Source organism: Bos indicus x Bos taurus, chromosome 17 (genome assembly GCF_003369695.1).
Source record: "Bos indicus x Bos taurus breed Angus x Brahman F1 hybrid chromosome 17, Bos_hybrid_MaternalHap_v2.0, whole genome shotgun sequence".
Classification (NCBI taxonomy): Eukaryota; Metazoa; Chordata; class Mammalia; order Artiodactyla; family Bovidae; genus Bos; species Bos indicus x Bos taurus.
The window spans coordinates 37,826,524-37,846,538 of record NC_040092.1 but is presented as its reverse complement, the minus strand read 5'-3'; the positions used below and the strand labels follow the sequence as shown (position 1 = coordinate 37,846,538).

Genomic DNA, 20,015 nt, shown 5'->3' with positions numbered 1-20,015 from the left:
CCAGGTTCGTTGTGATTCTGTTTGCTCAAGCTTGGTTGCTCAGTCGTGTCTGACTTTTGCGACCCTCTCTGGTGGCTCAGGTGGTAAAGAATCTCCCTGCAATGCAGGAGACCTGGGTTTGATTCCTGGGTTGGGAAGAACTCCCTGGAGAAGGGAATGGCAACCCACTCCAGGATTCTTGCCTGGAGAATTCCATGGACAAAGGAGCCTGGCAGGCTACAGTCCCTGAGGTCACAAAGAGTTGGACATGACTGAGCGACTAGGCATATATGATTCAAATCAGGTTTCACAACAAATCCCGAAATACAGTGACCTGGGCCTGTTGTGGTTACATGTGCTCATATGTGGGGAGTGTGGGCCACAATGCTATCTCCACCAGGGATAGGGGCTGCCTTTGGCCCATCTATAGCCTCCTGTAATTTTTGCAATGTCACCAAAGATAAGCAAGTCAGTCAAAGCTCCCCTGCATGGCTCATTATGGACAGCAAATTATAGACTACATTCTGGCTAATAAAAAGACCTATTGGTCCTCCTTGGAATTGACATTTGACTCAATTCAAGATGCTGGGAAACACAGCTGAGGTCAATACTGCAGACTGATTTTATCCTGCTGCTCAGAGTCCATTTTGATAGCCTTAATTTAGTTGCTATATGGGACCAATTGAGTGGATTCGGTATAGAACGAAGTAACCTCTTTGCCAGAGTAATCAGAGTAGCCAACAGCCATGAACATTCAAGTCTGGCTGAGAATTGTTGAAGAGTGAGTTGTTGGAGGAGGCTCTCCACCGTGGGCTCTGAGTGACACTGCAAACATTCTCAGTATGCCATGGCCTAGCTTTAACCAGCTCATGTCTCAGGCTTGTGTTTACATGTTTCAGGCATGAGGAAACAATTACTGTTGGACAAAGAACAAGATGTTTCTGCTTACTATAAAAGCAGTGGCGACCCCAAGCTCAGTGTTCTTCTGCCATAACACAAACACTGAGTGTGCTGGTTTCCATCAGTAGCCCTTTTGTTGCTCTTGTGGGACTTAAGAGAAATGGGGACCTGACACAGACCAACCCAAAGCTCTGGGTACTGCTTTTGCTGTGAATAATAAAAAGTCCTGTCTCTGATCCAACCATCTTGTGTATTCTGTAGCATTCCATGAAAAGTAACAGGCTAACTTGTGAGATTATAAGTAGGGCGAAATCCCATATCCTGAATAGTTATTGACACATATCAATTATCTTCTTCTTGGTAAAAGCTGACATTTCAGACACTGAGACTTAACTACCAGAAAATTTATTATTAGCATGACATGTTACCAAAGACAATTTTACAAAGACTTAGCCAATAACTTTACAAAAATAAAAAGCCTTCTGATTCCTGTGAACTTTTCTGTGTGTGTGCAAGTCCAGTGATAATTTCATTGTCTGTCTGAAGTACTAACAGTACTAAATCCAGAGCTCGGCGCCATGCCTCAATTTTTGGTGTAACAACGTCATAAACTCTTGGAATTGGTTCCAGCTTATCTGAAATGCCTAAATTTAAAATTACACTATTAAGTTTACTATATTCATTCAAGATGTAAGATGAAGGAGAGCCAGAGTCTGCAGCATTTTGTAGATGACACTGAATGGATGTGGCGGCTTCAGAGTCTGATGAGTAAACGGCAGTGTTACGCAGGAGAGTTGAGAGGTACCTGTGCCATCCATCTGCCAGGCATTTAAGCACCGTAGGTCTATACAGTGCTGCAGATGAGGCCAGCCAAGAGGAAGTGTTATGCAGCCACCCTGAACAGTCTTGATTTCCTTTATTCACAGACTGTCCCGCGAGACTCTGAAGATGGGTAAGACACAAAATTTCAACTGCGCCACCTCCAAGGAAGACCTTTTGCTCTTTCAGAGCATAATACAGACGAGAGGCACAAGTCCAGAACCTATCTTCTTTAGTTTGCATCTGGGCAATGACTGGGCTAGTCAGCACTACTGTAACCAAATTAATTCCTTCTGTTTTTAACACGACTGCCATTCTGCTGATCCCATCTATAGTGTCAGAGGGAATGCTTCTCCACGTGGTCACAGAGACCCCACTGCCCACACAGTTTTCATTCATGTGTGTGAGGTAGGCCACCTGCACGGCTCCCGAAGCCTCTGCGAAAGCCTGCAGCACACTGTCTTGCACCGATCCAATTACCAGCCGCTTACTATCGGTGCATTTTTCAGCTAAGCGTTCAGACACATTTCCTCGTGCCAGGACAAGGTTCACGTTGAACTTGATTAACACCTGTAATACATGATCTGTCCACAGTTCTTCTGAGCTGTCTTGTTGAACCTTCACGCTTTCTGACACTGTTTTAATATTTGCAGGCTTATTAAATCCCAGATGGCGGTAATTCTCAGTGAGGTCACCCTCAACAAGAACTACACGGACCGGCTGATTCTGCAATTCCTTGACCAGAGTAGCAGTGGACATTGACACAACAGTGATGTATCCTGGACAGACACAAGACAAAGTGTCAGGTAAGCCCGGTAAGCAGCAGGTGAAGATTCTTGAAATGTCAAAGGGGAATAGCCTGGTATGGCTGCCTCGTTGCCTGCCTGCATTCTGATGCTGCAGCCGTACTGCTTCGTCCACTAGCCTCATGCTGCTGGGGTCTCCGTGACTCAAACCCACCTCCAACTCTGCCAGATTGCTACAGCTGTAAGTCTTTGGAGCAGCTGCACTAAGTTGTTCTAGAAATCCACCTGGCTTGCTTATCCAATGACGATCTGTCCTACTAAAATGTCTACTGTGGGTCAGGACTGACTTTCGGCAGTGGGTGTCTGCAAGCAGGTTGTTTTTCAGAGTTTGAGGAGTTCGTGATATGTTCTCATCTGCTTCAAACTTAGCCTGAAGCCTAAACAGTTGAGGTGATTTAACAGGTCTCCCAGAAAGACTGCAGAAGGCCAGTGACTGAGAGGTCACGTCTTTGAGATCATGCTCTTTCTGGACCAAGCCAGTACCTGAAGGGATTTGTAGAGAAGGGTACAAGCTGACACTAAGTCCAGAAAACGTTTCTGTGCTGTCTGTATGGTCACATACACTGTGGATAGGTACTTGAAGGGATTCTACCTCTTCAATGCATGAATTCAAGCCTTCTGACATCACAGACGCTATTAATGACATGGGGACACCCAAATGAAGACATTCTTCGGCAGCACTGCTCCATGCACCAACGAGAAACAAAAGAGTACTGGTTCCAGTTCTGTATGTGCTGTTTTGTGCCTGAATTGCTTCATTGAGAAGTTGTCCCACTGCACTGGTTAAATCCAAACTTTCAAGAAGCCTTACTGTTGAGCTAATTAACACACTTTCATGGCACTCTTCATCTATAATAAATTTGGATGATTTTACTGGGCCTAGGAAAGTTCTTCCTGTTTCGGCAAATGAGGAAAGTTGTTGCAGTCCTGTGTGCCTTCTTCTGTTTATGACCCTGCAATCCATCACCAAGAATCATCATCTGCAAATAAAATTAAAACTTGGAACTTTATTCAGGGTACTTCAGGGTTCTAAAAGATGCTTATTAAAAGGAAAATAAGATATAGTTCCTGCTTTTGAGGAGTTTCTGATATATGTAGTTTCCATTAAATATGGCCAGTGCAATGACACAGCATTAATGATAAAGGTATGGGTGTGTGGAGAAGGAACACTTCATTCAACGGGGGAAGTGGATTATAAAGCAGGCAAGAGGCAGTACTTCCAGAAGAACGTAATGTTGGACATGAATAATTTGAAGTAATTAGCAAGCTGAAGGAAGTAGTAGTAAATGCACTATATGTGACAAAAACAATTTATTGGGATAACACACATAATTTAGTTTCATGGGAATATAAAGCAAGTAGTAAGACGAAGCAATAGAAGGAAAGAGACTGGATCATGAAAGGTAGTAGGCACCGTGTCAAACCTGATCCTACTTATCATGGGAAATATGGAAATGTTTTAAGGGGAGAAGAAGAAACACCTTGATGTAGTGTTTGAAAGCACATACTCTGAATCTAGAAGTCTGGGTTTGAACTTGTCTCTACTGCTTAAATTGTGTGGCCTTCAGCAAGTTTCTTAACATCTCTGCCCTGTTTTCATATCTGAAAAATGAGGATAATAACAGAATCTACTTCACAGGGTTATTATAAGGTGTTAAGTGAGTAGATAGTTCTTAGAATAGTGCCTGGCACATAATTAGTGCTTATGAGTACTTGCAATAATAATAATACATTTGTAACATAAAATTAAGCAAAAAATATTAAAAATAAAATTAAAGAATATAAAAATAATAACTTTATTATTATTAGTGCTCTGGATATATTACAGTGTAGACCACTGATTGGATGGGTGCCAGACTGGGGGCAGGGAGGCCATGGTTATCCAGATGAGAACTGCTAGAGGGATGCAAGTGAAAGGATGGATTTGGTTATTGATTAGAATATGAGGAGGGGGGAAGCAAGTACTATTTAAAAGGAACTTCAAGAGCAATTAGACTTTTTCACATAATATTTCAGAATTCACATCTAAAATTAGAGGAAGAAGTTATAAGAGGAAGTCTTTAGTCCAATAAAAGAACTTTTTAACAAAGTACCCTCTAACTGAAAAGCCATCTGTAATAAAATAACTTGAGTTGTGAGGTATGAGCTCTTAAAGTACTAGAGCTAAAACTGCAGATAACATACACTTCTCTTCCAACTCTAAGCCTTTAATTTCTTTAACTATATATTTTTTATCACAGTCTTTTAAATTCAAATGTCAAAAAGCCAACAACTCTCAGAGTTTTGCTTTTCCTCTAATGCGGGTCTCGACACTAGTAAATTTGTTCCTATACTATCTATACTGAGATGCATCTCTAAAGCTGAAGAGTACTACAGTTCAGACACACCTCAGGATCAGCAGGAAGCCACAGCATAACTGATGCTCAACAGCAGCTTCCTACAGGCTTTTGAGGGCTAAGGAGAAAAGCCAGTACAGCCAAGGAAAATATATTAATATAACAAATTGTTTGAACTTGGCTTCAAAACCTCTTCTGTGAAATTTTCAATTCTGTAAAACAAAAATAAAATTCTTGATATATTCAGTTCTGTCTCTAGACAGCATGCTGAGACCCATCCTGTCTTACAGTTCTCTGATTTTACCATATGTTTGCTGTCCTTTACCCCAGACAGGGAAGACTGAAGGCAAGAGGAGAAGGGGCAGCAGAGGATGAGATGGTTAGGTGGCATCACTGACTCAATGGATATGAATCTGCACAAACTCTGGGAGATTGTGAAGGACAGGGAAGCCTGGCATGTTGCAGTCCATGGGGTTGGACAAAGAGTAGGACACGACTTAGCAAGTGAACAACAAACCCATGTATCAATTCTCTACTTATCCAGTTTAAATTCCCATTTGCCAGTTATTACAATCACTCTCTAGTATATTCTCCCTCAAAGCCCTTGTCTTTCTTTTGGTTCATCTTACTCACCTTGCAAAACCACTAAGCTTGATGAAATCCAACTCTGTCTACTCCATGCTTACATTGAGGCAGCTGAAAATAAACAGAGAAACAAACAACCATGCTGACTGGTGTCATTTTAAGTTCATGACTTCAAACTGATAAGTGGCCCTTAATACTGCCTGGCAATCTATTTTTGTAATCCATTTTTTTTATTGTTATTAGGTTCTATTTTTAAAAGTTTCATTTACTCCTGAGTACAAAGGATATTTCATATTTCTCCTAAAAGCTTTATGAAAATTTATAAATTTATTGAAATTTATAAAAAATTCATCTAACATAAACTTAGCTATTTTAAAGTACACATTTCAGCAACACTTTGAACATTTATAGTGTTGTACAATCACTACCTTTATCTTGTTCCAAAACATTTCCATTATCCCCCAAGAGAAAACCCTGCGGTGTTAAGTAGTCCCTCCCTGTACTCTCAGCCCCACCAGCCACCAACCTGCTTTCTTACCTCTACAGACTTACTTATTCTGGATATTTCATATAAACAGAATCATATAACAAGGGACCCTTTGTGTCTGGTTTCTTTCACTTAGCATCATGCTTCTGAAGTTCATCTGCACTAAGCAAGTGCCAGTATTCCATTCCTTTTTATGCATGTAGGTCGGTGGCTATCATTTTGTTTATCCATTCATGGGCATTTGGATTGCTTCTACTTTGGGATTATTGTGAAAAGTGACACTAAAACATCTGTGTACAAGTGTTTGAGTATCTGTTTTCAATTCTTTGGGGTAGGCACACACCTAGGAGTGGACATCTGGTAATTCCGTATGTGTTTCTGTGGAACTGCCGAACTTTTCTGTAGCAGCCAAACCATTTCACTTTCCTAACAGTAATGTACAGGCCTTTACATTTCTCCACACTCTTGCTCTATTAGTTTTCTAGGTCTGCTTTACCAAATTACCCACAAATGGGTGGCTCAACAACTACACATATTTACTATCTCATGGTTCTGGAGCCTAGAAGTCTGAAATTAAGGTATCTGCAGGGCCACACTCCTTTTGAAGGCTCTAGGGAAGAATCCTCTGGGCCTCTTCCAGCCTCTGGCTGCTCCCAGAGGTCCTTGGCTTTGCCAGCACAACGCCAATCTCTGCTTCCCTTTCACGTTGGTTGCTTCAGAAAAATTTGTTGAAAAGATAAGCTTGAAAAGCCAAAACTTGCCTTTTGCTTTTGTTTTTCATTTCTAACACATTTTGGGAGCTTACTAAGTAGAAGGCAGTTTACCTGCATCACAGAATGTAGTCTTCACAACAACAATAACACACATATATATACTACCATTAATCTACTTTAATTATGTACAAAATGAATAATAAATAATATATAAATTTTACAGCTAGTAAGAAAAAGGTTAAGACCTAAAATCCATGTTTGTCTAATGCCTAAGCCCCAAGTTATTAACTACTCTACAATACTGCTTTCTGGGGGCCCCTCTACCCAGCATGATAGTAACTCACTCTCTTTTGTAGAATCTTCCACTGCACTTCCCACTTCAAAGCTTTTATGCTTTCTTCCAAGCCTTGTTCATACCCTTAACATGGATAGGCCTTTTTTTTTCCTCTCAGGTATCAGTGTCTCTGTTTATGGTTTCTGCACTATGCTTTCTATACTATGCTTGTTTATTTGGCTCTGGGCATGTGGGATCTTTAGTTGGAGCACAAGAATTCTTAGTTACAGCACAGTTCCCTGACGAGGGATCGAACCCAGACCCCCTGCATTGGGAGCTCAGAGTCTTAGTCACTAGACCACCAGGGAAGTCACTCTACACTATGTTTAAGTCACAGAATGTTACTGACTGTAACCATGCTGTGCTCAGTTGTGTTTGACTCTTTATGAATCAGAAATGGCAACCCACTCCAATATTCTTGTCTGGGAAATCCCATGGACAGAGAAGCCTGGCAGGTTACAGTCCATGGGGTCACAAAGAGTTGGACATGACTTAGCGAATGAACAACAACAACAACTAAAGTACTTGGTTTAGAACACTAAGACATGCAAAGCTTTTCAGGAGTTGGATTTTAAAAAATTAATGTCTTCTGAAAAGGTATGATCAGCTACAAAATCAAGAATTTGCCTAGCTCCAATCCATACAATGTGCGAGACCCGGGTTCAATCCCTGGGACGGGAAGATCTCCTGGAGAAGGAAATGGCAACCCACTTCGGTATTCCTGCCTGGAAAATCCCATGGACAGAGGCGCCTGGTAGGCTACAGTCCATGGGGTCACAAAAAGTCAGACATGACTGAGCGACTTTACTCACTTTAATCCATTCCCAATACAGTCTAATTATTTCACTCCACTGTTTAAAACCTCCAACCTAGAAAATAAAGCTTTTATACCTGTTACAGGAGTCCCTTATAAAAATAATTTGAAATCTTTTCACTCCTCTGTTCAGAATTCTGCAGAGCCTTCCCATTTTACTCAAGTGAAAGTGAAAGTCAAAGTCCTTACAGCATGCTAAGAATCTGTACTTCTCCCCTTTACCTCTCTGTCTCCTACTACTCTATCCCTTGATCACTCTGCTCTGGCCTCCTTTCTGTTCCTGGAACATGTAAGGCATGCCTCCTACCTTAGTGTTTCTGTTCTGCTTCTTCCCTCTTTCTGGGATGCTCCTCTCCAAGAAATCTATGGTCTCACCTCCTTTATATTTATGCAAATATCCCCCTTTCAACAAGATCTATCCTGAATACCCTATTTAACAATGCAAACTCCTCTTTTCCCTTATGGAAATCCCTACATTCTGGACTCCCTTTGCTAAGTCACTTCAGTTGTGTCCGACTCTGTGCGACCCCATAGACGGTAGCCCACCAGGCTCCCCCGTCCCTGGGATTCTCTAGGCAAGAACACTGGAGTGGGTTGCCATTTCCTTCTCCAATGCATGAAAGTGAAAAGTGAAAGTGAAGTCGCTCAGTCGTGTCCGACCCTCAGTGACCCCATGGACTGCAGCCTTCCAGGCTCCTCCGTCCATGGGATTTTCTAGGCAAGAGTACTGGAGTCGGGTGCCATGTTGCCTTCTCTGGGACTCCCTTTATCTGCTCTAATTTTTTCCCCATAACATTCAGTTCACTTCAGTTCAGTCGCTCAGTCATGTCTGACTATTTGTGACTCCATGAATTACAGGCCTCCCTGTCCATCACCAACTTGCGGAATTCACCCAAACTCATGTCCATCGAGTCGGTGATGCCATTCAGCCATCTATCCTCTGTCATCTCCTTCTCCTCCTGATCCCAATCCCTCCCAGCATCAGAGTCTTTTCCAATAAGTCAACTCTTTGTATGAGCCAAAGTATTGGAGTTTCAGCTTTAGCATCAGTCCTTCCAAAGAACACCCAGGACTGATCTCCTTTAGAATGGACTGGTTAGATCTCCTTGCAGTCCAAGAGACTCTCAAGAGTCTTCTCCAACACCACAGTTAAAAAGTATCAATTCTTAGGTGCTCAGCTTTCTTCACTGTCCAACTTTCTCATCCATACATGACCACTGGAAAAACCATAGCCTTGACTAGACGGACCTTTGTTGGCAAAGTAATATCCCTGCTTTTGAATATGCTATCTAGGTTGGTCATAACTTTCCTTCCAAGGAGTAAGCGTCTTTTAATTTCATGGCTGCAGTCACCATCTGCAGTGATTTGGGAGCCCAAAAAAATAAAGTCTGACACTGTTTCCACTGTTTCCCCATCTATTTCTCATGAAGTAATGGGACCGGATGCCATGATCTTCGTTTTCTGAATGTTGAGCTTTAAGCCAACTTTTTCACTCTCCACTTTCATTTTCATCAAGAGGCTTTTGAGTTCCTCTTCACTTTCTGCCATAAGAGTGGTGTCATCTGCATATCTGAGGTTATTGATATTTCTCCTGGCAATCTTGATTCCAGCTTGTGTTTCTTCTAGCCCACTGTTTCTCATGATGTACTCTGCATAGAAGTTAAATAAGCAGGGTGATAATATACAGCCTTGACGTACTCCTTTTCCTATTTGGAACCAGTCTGTTGTTCCATGTCCAGTTCTAACTGTTGCTTCCTGACCTGCATACAAATTTCTCAAGAGACAGGTCAGGTGGTCTGGAATTCCCATCTCTTTCAGAATTTTTCACAATTTATTGTGATCCACACAGTCAAAGGCTTTGGCATAGTCAATAAAGCAGAAATAGATGTTTTTTCTGGAACTCTCTTCCTTTTTCCATGATCCAACAGATGTTTTTGGTCTCTGGTTCTTCTGCCTTTTCTAAAACCAGCTTGAACATCTGGAAGTTCACGGTTCACGTATTGCTGAAGCATGGCTTGGAGAATTTTGAGCATGACTTTACTAGCGTGTGAGATGAGTGCAATTGTGCGGTAGTTTGAGCATTCTTTGGCATTGCCTTTCTTTGGGATTGGAATGAAAACTGACCTTTTCCAATCCCGTGTCCAGGCCTATCACCTTACAAAATAGTACAGTATACTTATTTAATTTACTATCTATTGACTATGTCCCTCTCTTGGAAAGTAATTCCTAGAAGGGCAGTTTTAGTCAGTGATGTACCCCATATACTGAGAACACTGTCTGATATATTATAAGTACTCAATAACTATCTGACAGGTGAATAAATGAATGGTTTTCACCACATTTATTATCTCATACTTGAGTACAGAAGTGAAACAAGATTAAACAGATGCCATTTTCAGCATTCCTCAACCATAAATTTAAGGTTCAGCCACCCTTAGAGTCAACATAATTCTTATTTGGCACTTAGTTGAGGCCCTTTAACCGCTTCCAAAATGTTCCTCCTTTACATGGTTGTCAGAAATAGCTTTGAAAAACACAAACCTAATCAGATCATTCCACTGCCTAAAAACATTTATCTTAGAAAAAAGAATTTTTATTCCTAGCTTGATATATCTGACTTCCAGCTAATTTATAAGACTAATCTCTTCCACCTTTCCTTATAAACCCCATGATCTCACCACACTACAACACACATGTACATTCATTTTTGCACATATTATACTCTACTCTGAATATCCTAGCCTTATCTTCACCTTGGCAAATGCTATACATCTTTCACGACCTAAGGCAAATGCCTCACTTTTTGGTACAGCTTCTTCCAATTCCTCAAGGAGTAGTAGTACCTCCTTCTTTGGCTGCCAAAGTACTTTCTATATACATCTACTAAAGCACTTAGCATCCTGAATTAAAAATCATGTGTTTATGTCTGTGCCTTTCTCCCCCACTACTCTGTAGGTTCCCTGCCTTCATTCATCTTTATACTTTACACTCAGTTTCTTTCAAACTCACCCAATAAATGGCATAGTATGTGATACACAGAAAGCATTAAATAAATTTAGTAGATTTAAGAGTTATATGGGTTTAATTTTTTTTCTAGATTAATATTATTAATGTTCTAGAGTAAAATTAGATTAGTAACAGCTATTTTTCAATGCCAAGTACTTCCTAAGACCTAGAAACCTTGCAATCTATACCCATAATTGAAAAATCATTTTCACTATAAGTTAATATCCCAAATATAAAAGCCTAAATTAAAAAATGAGGCAAAAACAGGTTAACACATTACTCAGTCTTTAAACTGCCAAGAGATCAAACTTGATCCAGCAAAGTCTAAAAATCTGAATTGTTTCTACTTGGTCATTATTCATTTCTGATTTCAGAAATCCCTTTAATACTAGTTGTAAAGATGAACTGTATGTCCTTGAAACCAATCAAGAGCAACTTTCTCAGTGAGATTAATGGCCTGAAAAATCCATATATAGTATAATTAAGTGACTGAACATTTTCCTTAATTCACAAACTATCTTGAATTTGCATCATTTTCACTTCCACTGGGGTAACTTTACACATAAAAATCACTTCTAATATTAGAACAGCCCACCTATTTTCCAGAATCCTAATGAGTTGGTTTTTTTCCAGTCAATGATTACAATGCTTGTAAGGTGCCTGGGATATAATGTAAATAAAACAAGATGTTGGCTTTGGAAAACGTGCCATGTTTCTACTTACTGAAATAGAAGAAGTGATTTTGGAGACTACTTCAAGAATATACTTTGCACAATTTTCTTTCCTTCAGTTCAGTTCAGTCGCTCAGTCATGTCCGACTCTTTGCAACCCCATGAACTGCAGCACGCCAGGCCTCCCTGTCCATCACCAACTCCCGGAGTTCACTCAGACTCACAGCCATCGAGTCAGTGATGCCATCCAGCCATCTCATCCTCTGTCGTCCCCTTCTCCTCTTGCCCCCAATCCCTCCCAGCATCAGAGTCTTTTCCAATGAGTCAACTCTTCGCATGAGGTGGCCAAAGTACTGGAGTTTCAGCTTTAGCATCAGTCCTTCCAAAGCAATCCCAGGGCTGATCTCCTTCAGAATGGACTGATTGGATCTCCTTGCAGTCCAAGGGACTCTCAAGAGTCTTCTCCAACACCACAGTTCAAAAGAATCAATTCTTCGGCGCTCAGCCTTCTTCACAGTCCAACTCTCACATCCATACATGACCACAGGAAAAACCATAGCCTTGACTAGACAAACCTTTGTTGGCAAAGTAATGTCTCTGCTTTTGAATATGCTATCTAGGTTGGTCATAACTTTCCTTCCAAGGAGTAAGCGTCTTTTAATTTCATGGCTGCAGTCACCATCTGCAGTGATTTTGGAGCCCAGAGAAATAAAGTCTGACACTGATTCCACTGTTTCCCCATCTATTTCTCATGAAGTGATGGGACCGGATGCCATAATCTTCATTTTCTGAATGTTGAGCTTTAAGCCAACTTTTTCACTCTCCACTTTCATTTTCATCAAGAGGCTTTTGAGTTCCTCTTCACTTTCTGCCATAAGGGTGGTGTCATCTGCATATCTGAGGTTATTGATATTTCTCCTGGCAATCTTGATTCCAGCTTGTGCTTCATCCAGTCCAGCGTTTCTCATGATGTACTCTGCACAGAGGTTAAATAAGCAGGGTGACAATATACAGCCTTGACGAACTCCTTTTCCTATTTGGAACCAGTCTGATGTTCCATGTCCAGTTCTAACTGTTGCTTCCTGACCTGCATACAAATTTCTCAAGAGGCAGGTCAGGTGGTCTGGTATTCCCATCTCTTTCAGAATTTTCCAGTTTATTGTGAATCCACACAGTCAAAGGCTTTGGCATAGTCAATAAAGCAGAAATAGATGTTTTTCTGGAACTCTCTTGTTTTTTCCATGATTCAGCAGATGTTGGCAATTTGATCTCTTCAAGAAGATAAGGGAGATAAAGGGAAAACCCTATGCAAAAGTTAATTCTTCCTGAATCCAGTGTTGGAGAATCCAGTATGATTTTTAGAAGTTTCTCTAGAGAAGGCACTGCAGGAGGTAGAGAGTCCAGGCGTGTAAGCAATTAAGCGTTAGAAGTTTTAATAGACTATCACCTCTTCATTCCTACTCCCCAAACTTAAGCTGGCCCCTGACTAGATTCAGACCTGGGCTGAACCAGTAAGTCTGTCCCTCTGGACAAGAATTTGCTTTGGACATCTAAATCTTGACGGTTAATGAGTCAAATGGATTATCAGGCTACCTACGCTGGACTCAAGTGAGGATCTATGCTGGAAATGGTTGGAAAATCAGCCAAATTTGGCAAAAAGGAATCTTCCCACTGGAACAGTTGAAGGTGATAATGTGGTGGTGGTGGTGGTGGTGGTGGTGGTGGGTGGGTGTGGGTGTGTGTGTGTGTGTGTGTGTATGTGTGTGTTTTGGGGGTGGGGGAGGGGCGGTAGAAAAGGCTGATAGCGATTATGCGTGGGTCCAACGTGCAAAGAAACGCTACCACACAGGTAAAAACTCTTTCCTATGCCGAGAGTTTCCATGTGAATGCCAAGGGCCCAGGCACACAGCATGCCTCTCCTGTAAAGAAATGTTGCCAACTAGGCCAGAATCCCGGCAAACCACGGAGGAGGGAAGCGGTTAAAAAAGCCAAGGCCCGCACACTGTGGAGGCTGAGGGACGTCTAGCGGCGCAAGCAAAGGGCAGTCCCCTTCGACTCTGGTAATCTGGCCGGATGATAAACCTAAGCCTGGACCAATTTACCAGGCTCTAGAGCCTCATCCTTTCCTCCAGGCCCCAAAGGGTCAGAAAAAGAAACAAGAGCTCCCTCACGTCTCCACCAAAGACTTACCATTTGGTAGAAACACCTCCCTACTAATCTCGCTTTCGTCTCCATCCCTACGAGACGCTCCCCGACGTTCTGCTGGCACTGGGAAGCCAAGACGCCAGGGTAAAGAACCTTCCCTTACGCCTCGTATTTTGCGCAAGCGCGCGGCGGGCTGGGCGGGCTGGTAGTTTTGGTTGCTAAGATACCAGACGGAAAGTTCCCCTTAACGGTAGGCGGGTAAAGGCAGACCATTACGCTACTGGTAGAGACTAGAGAGAGGGGGCGGGCCTCGAGGGTCTTCTTTTTTGACTATTGGGTGAAACAACTGTCAGTCAGTGGGGAAAAAAGCCTGGATAGGCGGGGCTGCAGGAGAGATCGGCGAGAGCGGCCTTAGCAACGGTTTGCTGGCGGTGAGGTACTGTTGGGCAGCTCGACTGGCGGGTAAAGCTAGGAGGTTCCGGCCTGGGGCGCCGGTTGGAGACATGGTGAGTGCGAAAGTGCAACTTCTTATTGGGGCTGAGGCTGAAGTTTCTCCCTGAAATAAGGAATTCTGTTTGGTTTTTGAAATGTATTATTCGCCTCCTTTCATTATCCTCGAGTGTCATTAGTAACCCCTCCATTCGTCGCCGAATAGAAGCGCAGTGTCCGTGGCTCTAGGGACGGAAGAGCGGTTCTCCAGTTTATTTTTTCCCCTCTTCAACCCCAGCAACCGTTTTACCAATGGCGTTGGAGACAGGAACCACTCGCTAGCCAGAAACGAGTTGAATACAGAGAATAAGAGGCTTTAAAACTGTTGAAGGATATGGGCCTCTAGGAAAGACATCCGGAACCCTGAAAAAACTGGCCGGGGAAGCTACGACCTCTGCCATTGGAACTACTGAAGACCAGACCAGTGTAGCTGCCGTCCAGGCATGAAGAATTCGCTGCTACCACGACCAACTCTTAATATATGTGAAGCTGGTGTCTAGATACGCAGTGACATGGAATCTCTGATACTACTGCCTCTTATCCCAGAGCTGAAGACATGATACTGAAATGAGGCTACAGCAGAAAATGGCAGATAGCAGGAAGATGATCTCCATCTTTCCTGGATATTGATAATTGGTCCAACCTTTATTCTTCTCCAGATCCCTGGAGTAATTTTTTTAACCTGAAAAATGTATTTTTTTTCATTTCCCAGTCTTCAATATAGAAAAGTACGTGAGAAGGTGGGAAAAGATACGATGTTTCAATCAACCATATCTCATACATTTTATTATGAGACTTACAGGCACAGATGAAAGTAAATATGCCTTAAACACTGCTGTTCAGATATACCAAGTAAGGCCATTGAACACTGCTGTTCGGATATACCAAGTGAGGCCAATTTTTTCCCATATAACATATACTATTCTGGCATGTCGTCTTTGCCTTTTCTGCTTCTCAAAGGGCACTAAGTTGAAAGAAAACCCCAAGATGTAAAAAAGAACCAGGCTTTCCAGCAAGATATATATTTATAACTAAAAGCATAAATGTTAGCAAAGGGAAAGGGGAAAATTCTTGAGGTTCATTATATGGAATAGGATGCTTGACTATATTTATTATACTTAGTCCATTAATTCTGGTTCTGGTACTTCTTCCAGTTACACAGTTTATCTTTCACCCACATGTGTATTTATTACAGGCATCCAGACCAAGTTCAGACCAATGGGAAAAAAATGCAGCAAAAATTGAATTGAATGAAACTCAAAAGCAAGAAATTAAAGAGGCCTTTGATTTATTCGATGTTGATGGGTCTGGAACCATAGATGTGAAAGAACTGAAGGTTCTGAAATTACTTCTAATTCTGAAACATTTGAAAAACTTTATCATTGATTTATTGCAATCTTTAAGTCTTTCATTAACAGTAGCTTTCTGAAAGCTTGATATAAAATCTCTTAAGTGCAGACACCTACCCCTTTAGTGTATAGATCTGGCCTACACTAACCGAAATACTATCTTGTTAAGTATTTTACTCTTGTTTTATGAATGAGTAGGTCAAAGCCTTAGTGATAAAGAACCTGCTTGCCAATTCAGGAGACATAAGAGATGCAGGTTGATCTGTGGGTTGGGAAGGTCCCCTGGAGGAGGGCATGGCAACCCACTCCAGTACTCTGGCCTGGAGAAGCCCATGGAGCCTGTCGGACTACAGTCCAATAGGGTCGCACAGTTAGACATGACTGAAGTGACTTAGCACTCACGCACACAGGCCAAAGCCCATCATGAGATTGAAACCTAAGCATGCTGATCTGACTTTCTAGGTTTAAGCTGCTGCTGCTAAGTCACTTCAGTCGTGTCTGACTCTGTCCAACCCCATAGACAGCAGCCCACCAGGCTCTCCCATCCCTGGGATTCTCCAGGCAAGAGCACTGGAGTGGGCTGCCATTTCCTTCTCCAATGCATGAAAGTGAAAAGTGAAAGTGAAGGCGCTCAGTCATCTCCAACTCTTCTCGACCTCATGGACTGCAGCCCACCAGGCTGCTCCATCCATGGGATTTTCCAGGCAAGAGTACTGGAGTGGGGTGCCATTGCCTTCTCCAAGTTTTAAGCTGCTGCTGCTAAGTCACTTCAGTCGTGTCCGACTCTGTCCGACCCCATGGACAGCAGCCCACCAGGCTCCCCCGTCCCTGGGATTCTCCAGGCAAGAGCACTGGAGTGGGCTGCCATTTCCTTCTCCAATGCATGAAAGTGAAAAGTGAAAGTGAAGTCGCTCAGTCGTGTCTGACTCTTAGCGACCCCATGGACTGCAGCCTACCAGGCTCCTCTGTCCATGGGATTTTCCAAGCAAGAGTACTGGAGTGGGGTGCCATTGCCTTCACCGAGGTTTAAGCTAGTCCAGAGTAAAAAAGAGAGAATGTAGTAATTAACAGGTAATTTAAGAGCTAGGAATGAGACTGTGGCCTATTATAACTTATCTACTTTCTATTTCAGATTGCAATGCGGGCCTTAGGATTTGAGCCGAAGAAAGAAGAAATTAAAAAGATGATAGCTGAAACTGACAAAGAAGGAATTGGCACCATTAGTTTTGAAAAATTTTTTGCCATAATGAGCGTAAAAATGGTATGGTAGTGATTTTGTTTTTCAGTGAAATACAAGCAATAGCCTTCTACATTTTTTGGCTGGAGCAATCAGAGGAAAATATAACCATCTTTAAAGATGGGTAGGATTTAGACAGATAGGCATAACAAGATTAAAGACATTTTCAGGGTAGTAATGAAGACTGTCCAGTGTGAGAAGAGGATTTTTGTTAGGAAATAATAAGGATAGAGAGAATGGGGCCAGCATTTTGAAGCCTTGAAATCAGCAATTTATTGCCTCTTTTTCTCAGGCATAATCCTAGAGAGCACTGAATGAGACAACATGCGTATTGTCTTGGAGCTTACATATTTGATAAGGGATCTCAGTTACCTGAGGTCAATAAGAGATAGATTCTCTTTGTCACTCTGTGGCTCTTCCACTTAAATAAACCCTGAGTTTCAGTACCTTGAGGGCAGATGTGAATGCACTGGAATAATTGCCAAAAGTCAGAAGAGCAGTAAATAAAGCTCAGTCTACCTGCTATATTTCTGTTCTAGACCTCAAAGAACTATGCATCTAGACTGATAAATAAATGAAAGACTAATGACATTTAGTTGTTTTTGTTTTTAAAGAGTAAAAAGGATGAAAAAGAAGAAATACTGAAGGCTTTCAAATTATTTGATGATGATGATACAGGAAGTATATCACTGAACAATATCAAGAGGGTTGCTAAGGAACTAGGGGAAAATTTAACAGATGGTGAACTTCAGGTAAATTTCACTTATTTGTATAATTATAATTATACAATTTATATAATTTTTAGTTATATTCTTTGGTTATATTAATAAATTTAAAATTTGGTTTTGAGTGTGTATTTGAATGTTCATTTATATCATCCCTTTTTAGTAGATTTCACATATCCTATTTACCTTTCATTTTACAGGAAATGCTTGATGAGGCTGATCATGATGGGGATGGAGAAATAAACAAGGAAGAATTTTTGAAAATGATGCAAAAGACCACTCTTTATTAATGCTGTCTTTTGTGCCTTCTGGAAAGTTGTTAACAAGTTTGTATTTGTTGTAAGTTCCATAATAGCTGAGTGTATTCATTTTCAGTGTTTATATACACAAACTCTTGATGTCTAATCCATGTGAGAAGTTACATGTTGCTACCAGTATTTTGTTAAATCTATAACATCAAGAAATAAAATGTAGTGACTTCCTTAAACTATGAATCTGAAAAACAGTATTAATTACAAGTGCTATTTTTAGAGCTCCAGGTTCTAAAACTTAGATTTTTTAAAAATTTATGGAAATTGGCCCCACATCATATGAATTTGGCAATCCAGCCATTACTTTCCCTATTATTTTCCTTTTGTGAAACTCTAAAAATGAACATTTGCTTTTTAACTGATTATTCAGATGTGTAAAGTCTTAAATAAAACTGTCTGGCAGCTTCATTATTTGCTAATTTTCTTATAAAGAAATTTAAAGCAGCACTTACATCATCCAGACTTTCCTACACATTTCTTTAATAGCTGTGTCCCTAGGACAGGTGCTAAAGATTTTACTTATGTTGTCTCAGTTATTATGTAGAAGCAGTACTAAACACACAGACAGTATTAACTCCATCCTACTACATATGAGAAAACTAAAGGTCAGAGAACTTAAATTTTAAAATTGCTAAAGATCTCAGAATTCACTTACTTTTATCCCAGAACAAATTAAAACTTACCTGGTTTTCCACATTTTCCTTCCTCTCCTGGGAGCAAGATCAAATCCAACAGTAGAGAGATAATTTAAGAACCTGCCATAAAGGTGGTTGACATTAGAGTAATGCTTACTAAAAGAAAAATCATCTCAATCACTAATCAACATCAGAGATTTTTGGATTGTCTGCTAGTAGAAAGGGTTATGAAGGATCCAATGAATTAGATGTGGATCTTACTGTGTCTAAGTTGGCTGGTAGTTCCTGTGGTAGGCATCTTCTGAAGTGGTTCTCAGTGATCCTAGTTTCCTGGTATACCTGCCCTTGTGTAATCCCTTTGTTGAGTGTGGGTGGAATAGATCTAGTGAATGGCTACTAATGAACAGAATATGGCAAAAATCATGGGCTGTCTCTTCCAATATTAGGTCTTAAAAGCCTGTGACTTCCCTCTACTGGCACTCTCCTGACTTTTTTTTTTTTTGGCTTGCTCTAGCGAAGCAAGCAGCTGTGTTTTGATCTGCCCTATGAAAAGGACCACATAGCAAGGAGCTAAGCGTTGGAGGAACCTAGGCTTTCAGTCTGTCAACAAAAAACTGAATCCTGCCAGCAACCATTTGAAGGTGCTTGAAAATAGATCCCTCTCTAGTTGATCTTAGACTGCAGCACCTGTTGGCATCTTCATTACAACCAGTGAGAATCCTTGAAGCAGAGGATTCAGTTAAGCCATGTCTGAACTCCTGAACATCAGAAACTCTGAGATGATAAAGGTTATTTTAAGCTACTAAGTCTTGGAGTAATTAGTTACATAGCAAGGAATAACATAGTCCCTCATCTTGAAGCTCCGGTGTTGACATCTTACCTGTTGAATTGCTTGATATACAAGTAAGTAACAATTAAAACTATCCATACTAAAGAATTGATGCTTTTGAACTGTTGTGTTGGAGAAGACTTGAGAGTCCCTTGGACTGCAAGGAGATCCAACCAGTCCATCCTAAAGGAGATCAGTCCTGAATATTCATTGGAAGGACTGATGCTGAAGCTGAAACTCCAATACTTTGGCCACCTGATGCAAAGAACTGACTCTTTACAAAATACCCTGATGCTGGGAAAGATTGAAGGCGGGAGGAGAAGGAGACGACAGAAGACAAGGTGATTGGATGGCATCACCGACTCAGTGGACATGAGTTTAGTGAACTCCGGAAGTTGGTGATGGACAGGGAGGCCTGGCATGCTGCGATTCACGGGGTCACAAAGACATGACTGAACTGAACTGAACTGATACTAAATAAAGAGAAGATTAATTAGACTTATCACATGAGAATATAACCATATAGCAACACCATTTATTAGGATGCTTCTGTTTTCTGACTACTCACTTTCAACCACATATATGAAACAGCAAATTTTCTCCCTCATCTTTGTAGCTTGGTGCCTTAGTCTGTTTGGGCAGCTATAACAAAATACCACAGAATAAACCATAGAAATATATCTCTCATGGTTTGGAAGTCTGGAAGTTTGAGATCAGTCAGGACAGCATGGTCAAGTAAGGGCTTTCTCCATTGGAGGCTTTTCATTGGAAGAGGTTAGGGAGCTCCGTGGGATCTCTTTTATAAGAACGCTAATCCTATTCATGAGAGCTCCACCGTCATGACC

At 41.3% G+C, this 20,015-nt stretch overlaps 2 protein-coding genes across 3 annotated transcripts; one reads left to right on the top strand and one right to left on the bottom strand.

Moving 5' to 3' along the window:
* Window positions 1-1,268: 1,268 nt before the first annotated feature.
* On the bottom strand, window positions 1,269-13,791 carry BBS12 (Bardet-Biedl syndrome 12). Of its 2 annotated transcripts, none has more exons than XM_027567293.1 (3): window positions 13,641-13,791; window positions 5,474-5,536; window positions 1,269-3,484 (listed from the first exon to the last, which is right to left on the bottom strand). In XM_027567293.1, exon 3 carries the CDS (start codon window positions 3,466-3,468, stop codon window positions 1,342-1,344), a length of 2,127 nt encoding a protein of 708 aa, XP_027423094.1. In that variant the 5' UTR covers window positions 3,469-3,484; window positions 5,474-5,536; window positions 13,641-13,791; the 3' UTR covers window positions 1,269-1,341. The 2 variants fall into 2 exon arrangements, with proteins under 2 accessions (XP_027423094.1, XP_027423095.1); XM_027567294.1 differs by having other exon boundaries at window positions 1,269-3,457.
* Window positions 13,792-13,802: 11 nt separating this feature from the next.
* On the top strand, window positions 13,803-18,114 carry LOC113907685 (centrin-4-like). Its single transcript, XM_027567287.1, has 5 exons — window positions 13,803-14,101; window positions 15,280-15,420; window positions 16,566-16,694; window positions 17,285-17,422; window positions 17,596-18,114. The coding sequence occupies exons 1-5, from the start codon at window positions 14,099-14,101 to the stop codon at window positions 17,683-17,685; spliced, it is 501 nt and encodes a 166-aa protein (XP_027423088.1). The 5' UTR covers window positions 13,803-14,098; the 3' UTR covers window positions 17,686-18,114.
* The last annotated feature ends 1,901 nt before the right edge of the window (window positions 18,115-20,015 follow it).